At 36.5% G+C, this 18801-nt stretch overlaps 1 protein-coding gene across 1 annotated transcript in view; it reads right to left on the reverse strand.

Moving 5' to 3' along the window:
- KAT6B (lysine acetyltransferase 6B) overlaps positions 1-18801 on the reverse strand; it is a 92037-nt gene that overhangs the window by 25192 nt on the left and 48044 nt on the right. The window contains 8 exon segments of the mRNA XM_010714372.3: positions 794-955; positions 3981-4122; positions 6066-6181; positions 7803-7924; positions 9355-9737; positions 13080-13212; positions 14107-14188; positions 14346-14461. Of these exon segments, the coding sequence (XP_010712674.2) occupies positions 794-955; positions 3981-4122; positions 6066-6181; positions 7803-7924; positions 9355-9737; positions 13080-13212; positions 14107-14188; positions 14346-14461 (1256 nt within the window).

Below are 18801 nucleotides of genomic sequence, written 5' to 3' on the forward strand. Positions count from 1 at the left end.
AAAAAAAATCAAATCTGTTCTTAAAGAAAGGAAATAATACACTGAGGGTGGTGGTGATACTAGAGACAAGAAGTATGGTAACTATATACCAAGTAATCAAATTTCTTACAGTCAAATTGTCAATTAGCTGCTTTTCTTGTTGCAAGCATATCTAATTATCTTTCACCACTTTTTTTTTTTTTAAACTATTTGTCAAGACAGGCCACAGAAGTACTATTTTTGTCTACAGCAGCAAATATTCCTTTAAAATTCAAAGTGATGTCACAAGAAAAGACATGTAATCTAAGGAAGATATCCACAATCAAGTTAGGCCTTGTGTTCTTATGTTCTGTGTGCTAAGTAACTGTATTAGACTGGACTCTACACAAGAGAGAAACAAAGACGAACACAGCTGGCCATTCACGTTTAACTAGGCAAGCTAAACTGCTAGCAGCAAAGCCATTAAAGCACACGGAAATCAACATAATTCCAAACATCCAGCATTTTCTGAACTTAGATTTAGTAGGCAATGGCAAATCTGATAGGGTAAGAAATACATCTAATTTCCAGCTACACAAGTACAAATCACAACACATTCTGAAAAAAAAATGTACATGGCTGAACACAGAATTTCTCAATTTGCAGCAGTCTTTGAGAAAAGACAGTACTAGCACATTTGAGATCAATCACATTCCATTTCAGATTTACAGAGAGGATTTTAAGTTTCTGAATCAATTTCTTCTTTACTGTTGACACAATATTAAGGATAGTGAGAAATTAGAAATGTTTTAAAATACAAATTTTTATATTTTACCTTAGAGAAATATCCAACTAAATGGCATCCTTTCTCATCATTTTTTGTAAGAACATAGAAGAGGAATGGTTCAACATCATAATACAAGGTTTTGTGGTCCAGAAAGAGCTTAGCTAACAAACAAAGATTCTGACAATAAATTTTGCTCACGTTTCCATCAACCTAGAAAGCAAGACAGAGGCAGTTACTTCCAAAGCCATCAACACGTTACAACAAAATAGCTTCTTGAATCACTCATGTGCTAGGTGGAAACATGGAAAAGATTACCATTAGAAGAGGAAAAAAAAAAATTAGGTTCAGGAGAGATGTCCCTGCTTCTTGTTAAATAAGAATTTTTCAACTAGTCCTGATTACTTTACATGTATAAGTATTATCTCAGGATCTGGCTTTACTAAACAAAGTTACTTCATTTTTTAAGTCAGATTTATCTCTCTAACTTTCTTTCAGGAACTGAGTGAACAAGACTGGCAGACAACAAAAGTGTATTACTGAAAACTGCATTGAACTGTGATTTGCTAAAAGGCTATGGTATCCAACACACACACAACAATAAAAAACAATGAAGTGCATTATGCTGAATCACTTAGGCATTAGGCCAATGAACGGGCTGCCAATTTGTTATCAATCATAGCCATGTTTTGGATAAATTAAACAAGGCAAAAACTCTACGCTAGTCTAAAACCCTATTGAGCATGAGAAGTAAATTTTGAGACTAAGTACTACAATTAGTCTAGGTATGTTATGAGTGTAAAGAGTCAAGCTGTGATGCAGACAGCTATAGAAAAGCCAGACATACATACAGATCTCCTAGATCAATTAGTTACTCTCTGAAAAGGAAGGTTCAAAGGCAACAGTCTTTTTGAAATAATGTTAATGGAAGTGTTTGCTTGTATTGATGTTCTTTGATAAAGTCACTATTCATACTTCATTCACAGAGACAGCCACACAGTATGCACACAGTACTAAAACACATTTTATTCTGTTTCTAGTAAGAAACCTAGTTGTAAATGAGTAAATCTCAACCTTTCGTATATTTTTCAAAGTGACTTCGGTAACATACTTGTGTTATCAGAATTAACAAGAAAAAAAATGCTAACACATTTAATACACAACTACAACTAGTGTAGGCATTAGAATATACTTGCATATAGCACTTGAGAACATTATCAACTAGATTAAGCTCTCATACAACTCACTCCATTGTCCAAAGGTTTTTTGTTTTTTTTTTTCTTTTTCCTTCCCCCTTTTTTTTCACTCTTAGTAGCAAGTGTGAAAAGGAGAACATCAAGTAAAAATCATCGGTGGGTAAGCCACAAGTTTGAAAACACAATTATATAAGCTATCTTTTTCAGCAAGAACATTTGTACAAAAAAATAAAAATACTCCTTAAATTCCAGGCAACTACAGCTTGTTCATCAGCTTTAAATACAAATAGGAAGAAAAACAAAACCAAAACTTCAAAAGGAAGCATCTGTCAAAGTTTCTTGGCTACAACATAGTAGTAAACTATGTCAAAGCCTTCTCTCAAATCTGGCAAAGTCATGCTCTTAGCAGAGGTATGTAAGTCTTAAATGACAAACTCATTTATCTTTCTCTAGAAAACAGAGCACAAAGGGAACCACAAACCCTTCATTCTGTCAAATACAAAATGGGTGCGCAGAGTTCCTAAAGTACCTATGAGAAAGGACATCAACTGATGATTAAGTTTCTACAGTTATCAGAATAATAATTTAAGCTAACCTTCAAAATAAGAAAGACTATTTCATATGTGTTTACTGAAGTACCTGAAACTGAGAAAGGGGATAAGAGCAACAGAGAGAAAGCCTGAACATTTCTTTCATGTGCACCTTGTTTTCCTCCATCCTGAGAGATGTATTTTACTTTATGTTCTCAATAAGTTTTTACTCACAGCTTACCAGTAGTTTATTAATGAAAATAAACTGAAAAGCAGAATTTGCCTATTGTTGTATGCTGCACAGCCCTTAACAGCTGCTAACAGAGCAAAGGCTAATTATTTGTGGCTGACAGAACAAGTCTGGTTTTTAATAGAAAAAGAATTAAGCCTGTATAACTTAAGCCTTTTGCTGGCACATCTACAGTCCTCAGAACAATTACTCAACTCAGGAAGGAAACAATCCTGATGCAGATTGCTATTTTCTTTAATAGCACAAAACCAAGCAAGTTAATTACACAAATATTGAGATTTTTTTTTTAATTTAAGAATTCCAAAACTGCATTTCACATTGTTTCATTAGACAATGGCAATTACCTAGCATGACAGACATTTATACATTACGAAAACATAAAATTAAAGTAGAATCTATAATACTTGCAATTAAAAAGAATTCAGTGTAACATACACATCCAAATACAGCTGTTTAGAAAAACTCTCAAAAGAAGTCAGAGCACTCTTGACAGTCTGTTCTGTTAGCATCACTGGTAATGATTACTGAGAAACAGCCAAGTGGAGAATGCTTAGCTTTAATAACTGTGGGCATGCTATCTCATATACAAGGTTCCTGTTGTCTAGGATACTCTTAAAACTCAAATACATTTACAGTAGAAGTCTCCCAGTAAAATATTTAGATTATAGAAGACTATGCACTCATATGCTCAATTCTGTAATTTCTAAATTAAAGGCAGTTTGTTGTGGCTGATGTTGGATTGAACCTCCATCATTCAACCAGGACATTTAATTCTCAAACATCCAGAAGGAAGGCAAAAGCACTTAAGTAGCTAATATTTGTAATTCAAGAACAGTATATAATAAACAGCACTGCATGTTTTTATACAGAACTATCTACATTATAGAATGAGAGAGAGTTTAGTACTCTCTCTACATTCAAAATACTCAAATAGCCAGAAATGAAAGGGTGAAAGGCACTTCTGCTGAGAGGGAAAGGTAATTCAGTATAAGGGCTCCCATTGCAGTTTCCACCTAAAATACGTGCTAGACAAATATCTTAAGAGGTAGAGTAATTCATGAAGTACAAATAAAGAAAATTAGTCATGACTGAATATGGCAGAGTGGAATAGGACAGGGAAGATGGACTTGTTTTTGCAACATAATAGGAATCTCCAAGCAAGTGTTCAAGTATGCTGAAGTTTCCACAACCACCACTCTACAACCAGTCTGTAATGTCTACTGAGCAATTAACTTCAGAAATTTAGACTTCGATGTACCTACCTCAAACACTGACAGGTCATTTCTTCTGTAGATTTCATTGGCTGGAGGATGAAACCAGCCACACTTCTTTGAATGCCTTAACAAAATGTTTTTACTTTTCATATATTTAAGACAGAATTCACACAGGTAAAGCTTTGGTAGTCTGTATAAAAATTAGAAAGATATTTTATAAAAAATAGTGAAATCCTGTAAACAGAAAAGTTACCACAAAGTGACAAGCCCCTCCCCATTTTAATATGAAATACCTCAAGTAAATACTGCAGAAGTTTAAGTAATAAGAAGAAAAACATCACATTACAGGGAATGATTAAATATTTACATTAGCCATTAGAAAAGAAAGATGAGAGATCAACCATGGTAAAACTGATTCAACAGAGTTGGATTATGGTCAACTGTTTTACTGTACAGATCCCTGTTACTTCCCCTTTCCCACATTCCACAGAAGTTTTTGCTGTGATCTCCATCGAGTCTTCATCAGGCAGACTGGAATCGTATCTCCAGTTTCACCCTTTTCCTTCCAATAAACACAAAAGGGACACGCAGCACAACATAAGGCAATGTCCCTCACTTCAATTTTCCTTACTTTGGATATGGGAAAAGCTTAAAGATTATTTTTGTCCCCACTCTACTCCTAATATTTAGATGGGATAGCAACTTGTGATAGGATTTTACTCTCCCATCCCTTGCCTACCTTATCATTTTGTTGACCAAAGAAGCCCATCCAAACAGTCCACATATAGGTGAAAAGCCTCCCTTTCATCCATCTCCATGATACAATGCATACTAGGTGACTATTCTTCCACGGAGCATTCAGTTCGGGTGAGAAACAACTAACTCACATGACCAGTGTTAGACAATGCTGATAAGTGTTCTGCATACTAGAAATCACCCCTTACAGAGAGTTTTATGGCTTCAAATGTATGTTTAAAAATCACTAGAGCACTGGATGACTGCTGCAAAAATTAGTCTACAAAGTTTTAGAATAGAGGAAAGACTCTGCTCAGAAGCTACCAGCACATCCTGGGATCAAAGCCATGGTTTATACTAAGAAAGCTTATCAACACAAAAATAGTTTGAACTATTTGTTCCATTATGTAATCCCACTGTGCTTACGGCCAAGAACCACACTGTCTTCTATAAATGCTACCCCATTGTTGTCTCATGCTAATGACTAACCATTTTGATGTCTCTATTTGTGATTAATTTACTTAATAAAGCAGGTATCTCACACACAACATAATACAAATTGAGAGATTAAAAAAGAACTAAAATAAAAAGATAAAATAATAAATAACACTATAAAAGCACTGGTAATAAGAACAAAGAAATGTACTTTAAACTTTTTTTTAGACCATATTTTTTGTATTATCAATTGAAAATATGTCCCTCATTTCCATTATGGAAAGAGGGCAACATCAAGGAATGAGAGGAAGAAGAGAAAAGGCAGCTTACATCAATGTCAGGCAAAGGCTTTTTGGAGCAAAGCACATAGCTTGGTTTCCTACTGCAGTAAACTACTTGATTCTGCAAATTTCCACGTGTGCCACAACGGATTCATAAAAAATGTAATTTCAGCACATGCAAAAATCAATAGGCATCTACCAAGCACACATACTAGTTCATGTTTTCATCTGACTCTAAGGCATCCTGTGCCAGGCAGTCACTGGTGCCACACTTTGCCTTTTTTATCTAATATTTACAGACTTCTTTACAGGCCTTAAAAATGAAGAAATAAAAAATAAATGAATAAAAAGGAAGTTAACAACTTCTAGATAGCAAACAAAAGTAATTGCTTTAAGTGGCCACAGATTGGACATACCTGGTTGCAAATTGTTCTAAAAGAAATACCAATATGTGTTGTAAAGCTAAACTCTATACGAAACTGGGAAGAAAATAAAATCAGTACTTTTAATGTAACCTTGAATAGAACTAGAAAAAGACAATGCAACTTCTTAGCCTCTCTTGTAATTACAAAAGCATATTTGCTCTTAAAAGTTATACAAATAAATTACAATTACAGAAGAGTAAGAAAGTAAATTATATTATTAAAAACAGTAATGCATGACAATCTTGACAACTCACTACCTTGCATATTCCTGTGGGTAAGGTGAAGAGTACCATGTCTGGATCTCATATTTTCCAAACTCTATCACCGAAGGGTATCGCCCACTTGTATCAGCAGTGTTTTTACACCCAATTTTCTGTCAGGTGCAACAAAAGCAAAATACTAGTTATAGAGAAAGTAAACAGAAACTTATTATCAATTTCACACAGCGAAGGTGTGACAATACTCAGACATTACTTAAATTCTTCCAGCCCACATGGACAGAGAAGAGAGTTTGCCAACAGCTAGATATAAGAGATGATAGTTCTTTTCAGTGTGCCAAACATGAAGCAAAATCAGTAGATAATAAATGGCCCAGAAAAGGCACAATTGCCTGAATCCTCTTTTCCTGCAGCACCTAGTGAGATGACTTTTCTACCATCCTAATTCTAAGTTGTCATCATGACAAAGAAGTGGATCAGCATAACCTTTCTGGAGACCAAGGAACTTGATCTTACAATATCAATGGTATACTGAAAGAAACAGATTTCAGGTAACGTACTGAAGTTGAGCTGACTGGAATACGATCAGCAAGACTCTAAAGCAACAGCTACATACAAAAATAGAACAAAGATGGAAAAATAAGTAATTTAATTGCCAGCAATTTTAGAAATCTTAACATATCACATCTTTTAATTGAATATGAAAGCTAGAAATGAGGAAGCAGTGGGAACCATTTCTATGAGCAAATGGAAACAAACCAATCATGAAGCTGAATTTTCAAATTTGGCTCAAGTTTCTTGACTAACACACTCTGAATTCAGCCTATGACAAATTAATTGCACTCACCTACATCCAGTAATGCTAGTTCTTTTGTTTTTAACCTGAAAACAATTGACTTCCATTAGAAGTCACTATATGTAATGGTTTATGATGCAATTTCATAAAAAGCAGCAGTTGAAGCATTACATGCACCTCCCTTCTGACTCATGTTCTCAAAAGACATGTGCAGCTTGAAGGGTAAAATCACCTCACAATTGACTTATGAAGAGTTTCTTGCTCTACTAGTCTACTAGGCTTGCTCATTTCACTGACAAATACATTTAAAAGACTCTTTTGAAAAAAAAAACTAAAACTAAAAAAAAAAAAAAATACAGCAGCCTTGGCCAGATTCCATAGTAAAGAAAATTAGCTCAATCTCAGTAAGCTTAAATTACCAGCACATACCGTAGAGAAGAACACCACCATCAGTTGGTATGAATAGCTTTAGTCCAATTCAGCTCAAGCATTTTTGCTACTACAAGTCAGTTATGTTATTTAAACCCAAAGTGTGATAAATGGTGGGTCAAAATAAAGTTATAAACTTGGTAAGGCCACTCTCCTTCTCCTAAACGGCACTTCCTGGGATAGACTTCACTTTTCATTGTGACTCTTTTCACAGGAAAATCAAAGCACATTCTTACTGACCATAATCTTCTCAATCCAGACCAGGATTTCAGCTATGCTGAATCTCTGAACTTAATCAGTGATAGTCTTGTATCCAAAATGCCCAAAGATATCTTTCAAAATCTATCAAAAGTGTACTCAACTGGCCAATTCCAGTGCCTTGTCTCCAGTCTAGGAGACCAATTGTATACACAGTGTCTCCCAAATTCAATTTACAAGCATGACATAGTAGGTAAAAAAGGAATTCATTGAAAATTACGATGAATTATGAATATAAAAGTGAATCAGGTTTTAATTTATATATATAACTGCATTTCATGAAACAGTCTTACCTCCAGGGAAAGTTCCCGAGCCTGTTTAAATACGTCCAAATCCTCCTGCGTAACCGTGTCCTTGCTTCCCACCAGATATACATCTGTATTTTCTTGTTTGATGCTTAGTTTGATTTCAGTATCTGTTATTTAAAACCAGCAAAAAGTTTATTCACAGACATGAAAATTAAACATGCCTTACCAAAGTGATGCCCCTAAATAGGGATGTAGCATTTACAGCTATTGAACTAAATTTGGGATTCTGAATAACAGAAATGAATGCTTCTCCCCTTTCTGGTTTCATAGCTTGCTGTTGCATGAGCTATTTTTGGTACTTGCTTGCCTTTCTTCTTGCCTATCTAAGCCTTTACAGCCTAGTTCTATTAAATTCATTTTGAATCTCATGAAAAGGAATTTCTGTCATTAGAGCTGATAAATTCTAGGACGTTCTATAAGGTAATAATAAGAGGAAAAAGTTGCCCTTAAAAGTTGGAGACCAGTGCTAAGCTGAGTGTACATTCAAAAGTTATCAGTATATTTTTTCTTAAACAAAATTATTAAAAAAGATAGTTCACAGCAGTACAGATCAAGTGTTGTGGAGACCATAACAGGATGGAATTGTTCATGAAAAAGCAATGGAGCAGAAGGAAATGAATTGAAATGCCCATCATCATAAGCACTGACAGCACACAATCATAATGACAGCACTCCTGCCAGAGAAAGGGCAGGTGAAGAACAAGAAAGTAGCATGAAAAGTGGCTATTCATGCGGTACTAAACAGCCATAAGCAACATTATGAAGGCATTTGGAGCTCCTAATGTCACTACAGATGCAAAAAAATAATAAAAAGGTGGTGTGGTATTAGTCAGAAAAAATACTTTGGAGGTTTAGTCAGTCAAAGTTTCGTCACTTCTGTATGAAAGTGAAGTAAGAACAAGAGAAATAGCTAAGACCTATGTGACAAAATGGGAATTTTGATTTTGGACGGGACACAGGTTTGGTTGGCGCTTTGACCTTTGCTTACCATCATCCTGATCAGGTTTAATTCTTCCGTCTGCCAAGCTCCCCTTCCCTGTTGAGGGGGTCCCCATCTGAGGGGTCACTTTATACTTTAATCTGCCTAGAATCCTGTGCTTTTTAAGTAAAGTTTTTCTCTTGAGGTGAGCAATTGCTTTAAAAGCAAGCCCTCTAGACAAACCCCATCCAGAGGAACAGGCATAAGAAATAAATCTATTTCTAACCTCTTTCCTTCTATAAAAATATCTATTAGGTTTTGAAGTAGAAGATAATTCTGGTTTACAACGTATATGCTTGGGTGGTGCATAGCTTGGGTGTCCCTTTTTTCGAGACTGTTCCTGAGTAGCATAGATATGAGAGAGTCCATCAAAGAGTCCCTTTAGCTGACTATTACTAGGAAGACTACTAAAGGAGGGAGCATTTGACTGACTGGAAGAACTTTGAGGAGAATTAGAAGAAGTGGAAGTGCTAGATTTTTGCAAAGTGGGGCTCTGACCAGAGATGGGGGTTGGGGGTAGAAGTGAAGAAGGTGGAGGTTTTAGCTTTTGTGTGGTACCTGTAGCCAACACAAGAGAAGTGCATGACTGTTTCTGAGAGACCTTTTTCCTTGGACGATAGTGCTTTGAAAAGTCTATTATTTCACCTCGTGATCTGCGACCATCAGGTGATGGGGTAAAAAACTTAGTAAGGCCATCAATAAGCCCTTTGGTTTTCTTGTTAACTTTAAGTGTAGAGGCAGATATGTAGGTGGAGGTGGTGGTGATTTTGGTGGTGGCACCAGGCCGAGTGGGGTCTGTAACAGGCAATCTGCTGCTTGAATCCTTCACAGATGCAGCATGACCAGATGAAGGTGTGGTACAGACTTTAGTCTTTTGACCCCTACCAGGTGACCCCCTTCCTGTGAATGCATTCACGGATCCTTCATCACTGGTTACAGACCTATGCAAAAATTTGGAAAACAAAAAATATCAGCATTAAGAAATAACAACTACTGCCAAATAGTAGCACAGTATATACATGTTACTACTTGTGTAATTGTACTTAATCTGTAAGAAGTTGAAGGATATTTACACTTTGGAAAAAGAATCACACTATGATGCAATATCCAACTTTTTTTTTCCCCTCAGAGGCAGTTCATAGTACATATAAATAGAAGCAACTGAGGCAGTAAGATCTCCCAAGAATACAGCCTCTGCACCTCCCTTTTACACATGGAATAAACACACATCTTTAAAGAAGTGTTAAAGCATCATGCCTTAGCACAGTAATTGCTTCATCACAACCAAATTTTTTTGTACACGCAACGATGCATGTGTTCAACATAAGCTGCATATTAAAACATTTAATTCCATCAGAACATTAGCTTGAACTGTAGAAGTCTATTAGTTAGCAATGCAGTTAACCTTCAAACTATTTTTACCCTCATTTGATAACATAAGTCAACACTAGCATTAAAAAGTACTGCCTATGACATAAAAGAAAATTGAGGTTATTTACAGAGAATATTACAACAAACTTGTTTAGAAATAAAATTACCACAAAGAGAGAAGAGCAAAACCATAAGACTAAGTCGTGTATGTAGAAAAACCACAAACCAATCAAGCCTAACATGGAAGACGTTCAGAAAGAGTAGTGAATGCTACGAAGAAAAAGAGGATGTTTAAAGCCAACACTTATGAAAGAAGTACAGGTTTAGCACTGCTTGCTAACAATGGAATGGAGGAATGCCTTTGAAGAGAATGCTGTATAACAGTATACATTAAGTATACAAAAACTGAAAGTTTAAAAATATTTGAAGTAAGAGAAGTAGGTATTCACAAGGTATGACCAAATGGCAAATCCAAACAAAGCTATATAGCTACATCAAATGCTTCCATTTCCGCTTTCCATCCTGCTCTTTGAAGTTAGCTCATTTATTTTGCAGAGGAAAGTTTTCTTCCCCAGATTTTTGCCTTCTTAATTGAGATACTGAAGTAATTAATTCCAACAGGTTACTTCTAATTAGAGATTGAACAGCCTAGGGCTACCATCTGGTGTGCTGAACTCCAAGGGCCCACTACTTAAAAAAACAGCCCCTTTTCCACTCACACATCCTTAAATTTGGGTAGCTCCTAAGAAGGAACAAAACCAAAAAACTTCTAAGTCCTTTGAATCCTTTACTCCCACAAGCTTACGTCCATAACAACACTTACTCTCACTACCAGATGTGCTAATCACCGTCAAAGCCAGAGGCTAACACACACCTGGTTTTAGTTAATCCTATATAGTAATGCCTGTGAAAGGTTTCCTACAGTGAATAGGCAGAAAGTAATTCCAGAACTGGAAAGCTTTAGTTTGTGTTATACAAAAAGTGGCTAATTTTCCCACATTTTATGCAACCACTCACTTTTATATATGACATAGCTGCCTTCCATATCCTACTATATCTTTTAAGCAGGATTCCTTAAGATTTACTGCTCTTATCTTGTCTCCTAACCATTATTTTTCCAGTTAAATTATTTTATACATATTAGATGTTGCAGTAATAGAAATGTGTTCGCAGTACGATAAATATTATTAAAAAAAAAAAATCCCTTTCCAAAGTACTAAACTAATATGCTAAAGAAGAAAATCTTTTCATTCATAATCATCATCCAACATTAAACATAACATTTATGTTAGAAGTCATAGTTCAAAACTCCATTATCAAAACTTAACAATAAAACCCACATGACCTTTCCAACTTTTCTTTCAGATCTATAAGGAAAGAGGGGAAGTTGAATTATTGTATCTGAAAGGCATCCCAGCTAGACCTACTGTGGGATGCATAAAATCAGGGAAATGCTCTTTGAATTCTCAAAGGGATAAAATCAAAGGTGTTGCTAGTGATAGAGGGAGATGCAGACACAAAGAAACACAGCAATTGTCATGTGTTAAAGCATGTTACTTACTTTCAACAACTTTCAAATACCTAGAAGTTATTTAGTCAAGAGAAGGAAGAAAAAAAAAATTCCCTCCCCACACTCATCCTTTAAAAGCATGTTCTCATGAGCCACTGCTATTACATTTTCCACTTTCATGTAGTGGTACTCTTCCTTCTTGTCCTGCACTACTTTCCTAGAGCAGTGTATCTTGAATTTTTGAATGTGAGTCAAAAAGACAAAATAAGATCCTGATAACAGGAAAATAAGTATATAGCAAGCTGCAATGCTGAGCACATCAACCTGACTACTTTGCTGCACCCTAGTACTGCTAGTATTTATGTATTTTCTACTTTTACGCATTTGCTGCAAAAGTTATCATCTTATGAAATGCAAAGTAGTACGGCAACTAACATGCAACTCAGAAGAATAACAGACGGGTTTAGGCTGTAGAGAAAAATGGTTGGTCATAGCCACGTGACAGAATGAGGAGTAGATAGAGCTAGAAAGTCCTTCAGCTGCTAGGATCACACAATGAAACAGATACTTAAATAGGAGAAAGAAGGCACATGTGGGTAGGAACATGGGATGGAGGGCAACTAGCTATAGAAGATAACAAAGAATCTGTTCCTTGTAAACACTGAGTGTAAAGTCAACTCAGCATTCTTAACTTCAAAATTCTCCAAAGCAAGGCTTAAGAAGTTCAGTTACAGGGTTCCCTGGAAAGAAGGATTCCACAGGAATTACAGCATTCTCTTGTCTTAGATAAACACATTCCTGATAAGTAAAAAGAACTGCAGCCTCTTTCCTTGGGAACCAGCAGCAGCTTAACAACGTAACTCAAACAATCTTTTTTTTCCAGAGTCCCTCTGAAATTAGAACTTCTGTAGTGTTTACTTAGTGGTCTTTTTGGAATGGATCTTGTGAGCTGATATTAACAGCTCAATGATGAGCTATGACAATGAAGTCATTTCTATACTCATTTGAACAAGGCTTTGAACAGAACACTCCCCTGAAGTTAGATTTACGTAATTTACTATCTATTATCCACTTAGTATGAACTCTGTATGAACATAAATTATTTTAAGTTACATATAAAGGCAGTTATGTCACGTATTATCGTAGAGACCTAACTGCACTTGCTCTGGTTGCAAATTCTATTAAAAAAATTATGGGATGTAGAAAAGTAATATACAGAAAGTTTTTTCCCCCCATTGTGTTCTGACACACTGAAAAAATAATCACTATAATTAAGAACTTATTAGCCATTGGGCTAGAAAGTCTATACTAGTACATTGATCACTTACTTTCCCCAGTTTGAAACACACAAAAAAACTGTAACTGAAATTAAACAACTCTAACTAAATTGAGAGAAACCTACAACATTCGTTGCTTTAGTTTATTTTTCGGTCGTCCGATAGGTTTTGCATATCGTCGCCTTATTTGGGCAGCTTTCTCATGAAGGAGCTTTCTCCCTTTCTTCTTTGGTCTACAGACCTGGCAAATCCACATCCCTACATGAAGGAAAAAAGATTTAATTGTACACAATTTATTTAGTCTGTACTGGAGATGTCTACCAGGATATATGCCACATACGTAATTATAATATTTTCTTTTAAGCATGACACAGAATAGAAAACTAGACACATAAAGGTGATACTTTTCTATCTCTATCTTGAAATTTTTGAAAGTAAAGTATTCACGGAAAGGGGGAAAAACAGTAGGAAGGATCACAAAAGATCACAAAAGCATTCTTGGAATAATGTCTGTCTGCCCTTCCTTACAGTATAGCTAGATCTTTCTTAAAACAAAATTAAGATGGAAAAAAATTGCATGTTCATTACAAAGCAATCTAGGTGAGAGTGTGCTAAATGAAGTATCAGATTGCATCTAGATATGTTTGTTTTAATATACAACTTGAATTTGTCAGCCTTTTAATGTTGGATATAATAATGCTACGAGACTTAAGTGGAAAAATATTTGAAAAACTTGTCAGAGTAATTTAGCATTAAATAAGTAAAGCCATAAAGATGTGGCAGTAGAAACAAGAGGTCCTATGTATCAGAAATCTAGAGATTTCTGATCCAGAGATCCTGGAGACACAGGTATTTAAGTTGCCTTTACAAGTCATGTGAAGCAGGAGGCTCCTTAACCTCCTAACACTTTCAACAGCCTTTGCAAAACTTCACTTCCAAAAATAGGCAAAGAACTCAATTCACAGCAAATCAACCACAGGCCTTTACTATTCTGCACAGAAATCTCAAAAATAACGTATTGGCTTTAACATAACTGAAATTACATTGTTTACCAATGTAAAAATAATTAGCATGCTCAAGAGCTTTTGGTCATCTAATAGGAGAAAAGACTGTGAATGAAAGGATTTTCATTGAAAGCATTTTCATTATCACCTTTTGGCATTCGGGAAAGTGGTGGGTCACAGCACTCCATGTGGAACCCTCTATCACAGGAGTCGCAAAAAAGCATGTTATCCTGAAGGGGATGGGGGAAGGAAGAGGAAGAGGAAAAAAAGACTTAATATAGCATTGCTAGAGGTTGGACAACAGCGATTTGTATTTGTATTAGACAACATGTGCTATGTATGGAGCTATGGTAAACACAAGTCAATAACATCAAACAGTAAACTTACTGCATTTTTGCCTTGGATCCTACATGCACTACACGTCTTGCATTCAATACACTGCCATCTTAAAGCCTTCACATTTGATGTTAACTCGGGACAGAATTTCAAACATGATGGATGTCCTAAAAAAAAAAAAAGAAAAAGAAAAAGAAAAAGAAAAAGGAATTAAAGCTTAAGATTTAAGAATTATTGATTCTTACGCTTAACAGAATGTAGCCAGAACCATCAATAAATATTTGTGATTTCTAGAACCTTGACATTATTCTCACTTCTTGAAAGGAGATATGGGAAAGCTACCATAAAATTTATTTATAAAGAGAAACAATTGATTTCTCCATTAACTGACACCTGTAAACAGCCTTCACAGGCACTTTTTTCTTTTCAGTAAGTTATTCCCATCGTATGCTTAATAGTTGTCATTGATTCTGGGGAGAAAAAAAAAAAAGTATTTCTGTGAGTACTTGAACTCACTTTCATAGCAGTGCAAAACCACAAAAAAACCAGGACATCTTCATGTATGAATGAACTAGTAATTCGTTCTAGATATTCTTACTTCCTACTAAAAAAACTTAATAATCTACACATTTTTTCATTCAAGCTTATTACTTAGTTATATACAAAGAACAATTTCAGAGTAGTTAAAGGGGGGGAAAAAAATGAAGTAGGCAAATAACAAAAAGTTTACTACCAAGAAGGTTTAAAATGAGAGGCATGGAGGAAGAGAGAAGGAGAGAAGAGTAGCTGAACTTCCATTTTCCATGAAACTACATTTTATTCCTTAAGTATGATCATTAACTTTTCCATGGCAGCCTAGCTGTTCTTCCAATTAATACAAGATACCAGACACTTGTACATACAACATGTCAGGCAGCATCTTCTCATGTCTTCAACTGTCTCAACAGAGCGCACCCTCAACCCAGAAAAGATAAAAGCACTGTTAAAAAGAAAAGAACTAACCTTCCCCAGGAAGTAGTTTTTATCAGTGTTACATTCAGAGATAATCGAGGACATCAAGTTGTAAGAAAGACACTTTGCTGCGTAAAGAACGGGCTGGATGGCTGGGCCCAGAGAGCGGTGGTAAATGGAATTACAGCCAGCTGGCGACTGGTCATGAGTGGTGTTCCCTAGGGGTAGGTATTGGGGCCACTTCTGTTCTATATCTCTACTGATAACTAGGATGACAGATTGAGTGCACACTTAGTAAGTTTGCAGATGAAACCAAGCTGGCAGGAAATGTCAATCTGCCCAGGGCAAGGAAGGCCCTACAGAAGGATCTGGACAGGCTGGATTGCTGGGCTGAGGCCAATGGGATGAAATTCAACAAGACCATGTGCTGGGTCCTGCACTTCGGCCACAACAATCCCAGGCAACGCCACAGACTTGTGGCATAGTGGCTGGAAGACTGTGTAAACAGACCTGGGGGTATTGGTCAACACCCAGCTGAACATGAGCCAGCAGTGTGCCCAGGTGGCCAAGGCGGCCAACAGCATCCTGGTTTGTATCAGAAATAGCGTTGGCAGCAAAGCATGGAAGTGATCATCCCTCTGTACTCAGCCCGGGCAAGGTCACACCTCAAGCACTGTGTTCAGTTTCGGGCCCCTCACTACAAGAAAGACAGTGAGGCCCTGGAGCATATTCAGAGAAGAGCAACAAAGATGTTGAGGGGTCTGGAGCACAAGTCTTACAAGGAGTGGCTTAGGGAGCTGGGATTGTTCAGTCCGGAGTAGAGGAGGCTCAGGGGTGACCTTATCACTTTCTACAATTACTTGAAGAGCGGTTAAGTTGAGGTGTGGGTTGGCCTCTTCTGCTGCATCACTAGGAAGGACTAGACAGAATGGCCTTAAGTTGTGTCAGAGGAGATTCAGGTTGGATGTTCAGAAGTACTTCTTCCCTAAGAGACTGAGGTGCTGGAAACCATGCCCAGGGAAGTGGTGGAGTCACCATCCCTACACATGTTCAAGGAATGTTTAGGTATACTGAGGGGCATGGTTTAGTGGGAAATATTGATGATAGGTGGACAGTTGGATTGGATGTTCTTAGAATTCTTTTCCAACATTGGTGATTTTGTGATTTCATGATGCAATGCTGCACTAATGTCATATGCATGCAAAATGCTTTCTTCTCATTGTCAGAGACTGGATAAGTACTTTCTTCCAGGTAACAGGCTGCTGGTGGTGATTCAGACTTTCTCTGTCCTCTATTTATTTCTCAGTTTAAACCATCACAGCTAAAGCACGACAAACAAGGACACAGAGTAATCCTCAAGCATGTCCTATTTTCATTTTCTAATAAACTGAGGCACGAATGATGGAATGCAGAAGCCACTTAAGAATCTGAAGTTGGCACTGAAATTGGCTCCTTTTACAGTATGTATGCAAGGCCTAATCCACTTTTTGTTAAACTTTAAAAGATAAATAGTGTAAAAATATCACATTCTCAAAATAAAGTGCAGTGATATAATCTATTAGTAAAGAACAATCAATTAGAAATTCCAGGAAAGTTTGAAAAATAAACATTTCAAAAAACACTGCCATTTATTCTCACCACACAGTTTAACAGAAATTAACAATTTCTTTGTTTTTAGAACTGATTGTACATTCCAGTAAGAATTTATAAATTATTGATTTTTCAAAACCAAAGGTCAGTGAGAGGGAAGGAAAAAAAAGGTCATGTTTGCTTTTGTTTTCTCATATGATATTCCTCATCTTATTGCCTTAGAAAACACCCTGTGCAAAATGACATAGCAAGCATTTCATTTTCACTACCCAAATGTATTATTCTCCCAAATACCACAAAATACAAAGGATGTTAGAGAGGATGTGCATACCAGATAGTTTCTGCATTCAGAATGCAGAAGTGTTACCTGATGAAACAAACACCTGAAGCGAAAAACCTGAGGCAAAGACATGCCAATAGTGGGCACTGCAATTTAATCTCTGATCAACTGAACGCCAATATGATTGCTGTGCACAATACAGCTTCTTTTAAATTTCATACACAGTAAGCTTTGAAACATACTGCGATGTGTAAAATTATAAATCCAATTACAATAAGCCTCCACTTGAATGAAGTTTTGTTATTTATACATTGCACTGAAATTGGGTTTTATTTTAGTTAGGCACCAGTAGCTAAAGTTTAACCATCCAGCAATCTGATTGGCAGTTTCAATATTTCACTCTTTATATGTAATGCATCTAAGGAGATAATTAAAGATAATTTAGTCTTAATGAGGCAGAGAGAATGTATCAGTGTTAATTCAAATGGAAGCTGATCCATGAAAGTCAAGGCTTCCGCAGTTCCACAGTTCTTAGACCTAGAAAAGATTACTACATAACAGAAGAGGAACTGATATCTGAAGTCATCTGATCAATGTAAACTCTGCATACTAGTCTAACCAAGCACAAATCCCTATTACATCTATAAATACTAGAAAACGGATTTGAAAGTGCAGGAATCCTGTAAGCCACATATAAGATGGTTTAAATAAGTCTGTAGGGTTTAGTGTGAAGCCACTTCCTCATTTCGTTTGCTTTAATATACTAGAAAACCAATTGGTTCAGTTAAAAGGAATCTGTCACAGAATCATCGAACAGCTTAGATGGGAGGGAACATTAAAGATTATCTTGTTCTAAGCCCCCTGCCACAGGTAGGGTTGCTACTCACTAGATCAGGCTTCCCAGAGTCCTGTTCAATATGGTGTTGAATGCCTCCATGGGTGAGGCATCCATAACCTCTAGGGACAGCCTGTTCCAGTGCCTCACTATTTTCTAAGTAAACAATTTCTTCCCAACATCTAATCTAAATCTCCCTTCTTTTTGTTTCAATCCTCGTCCTACCACTATCAGATCCCCCCCAAAAGCCAGTCCCCCCAAGTCTGTCCAGGTAACAGATTCAGAAGTGAACAATGAAAAGTGTATCTGATTGACTGAAAACGTATTTTTAATCCACAGTTTTGTTTTTACTTGAGTACTTCTGTAGCAGTACCAAAAGATTGGTCATCCTCAGCTGCACCTACAAAATCATCATAGATACACACTCTGAATTTTAAGAAATTGAAACAATTCTTTAAATTTCCAGCCTTTTCAAAAGCAGTGATGGCTTCAAAGGATCATACTCACTTCCCTCCCAAGCACCTCTTTCATTTTCATTTGAGCACAGAAGGTTGCACGGCTGTGCAGTGAACTGGACGAGAGAACTGATCTAACTTGTCACCTTTCAGATACATTTGTTCCTCAGTCCAGTTTACCCACAACCATGAGCACCAGACCAGAAAAAGAGAGCACCAAACAGTCAGATATTGTAGCTCACAACTCTTTCAGAAGCGGTACTGCTTGTGTGTATTTCAGCCATGTTGCAAAAAGCTTTGCCAAAAGCATTTCCCTATGCAGCTTACTCAGCTTCTTAGATATTGCAAATCAGTGCAGGCAAAATTTCTGATGATCAGTTAGTGGCACAGTGCAAA

Source organism: Meleagris gallopavo, chromosome 8 (genome assembly GCF_000146605.3).
Source record: "Meleagris gallopavo isolate NT-WF06-2002-E0010 breed Aviagen turkey brand Nicholas breeding stock chromosome 8, Turkey_5.1, whole genome shotgun sequence".
Classification (NCBI taxonomy): domain Eukaryota; kingdom Metazoa; phylum Chordata; class Aves; order Galliformes; family Phasianidae; genus Meleagris; species Meleagris gallopavo.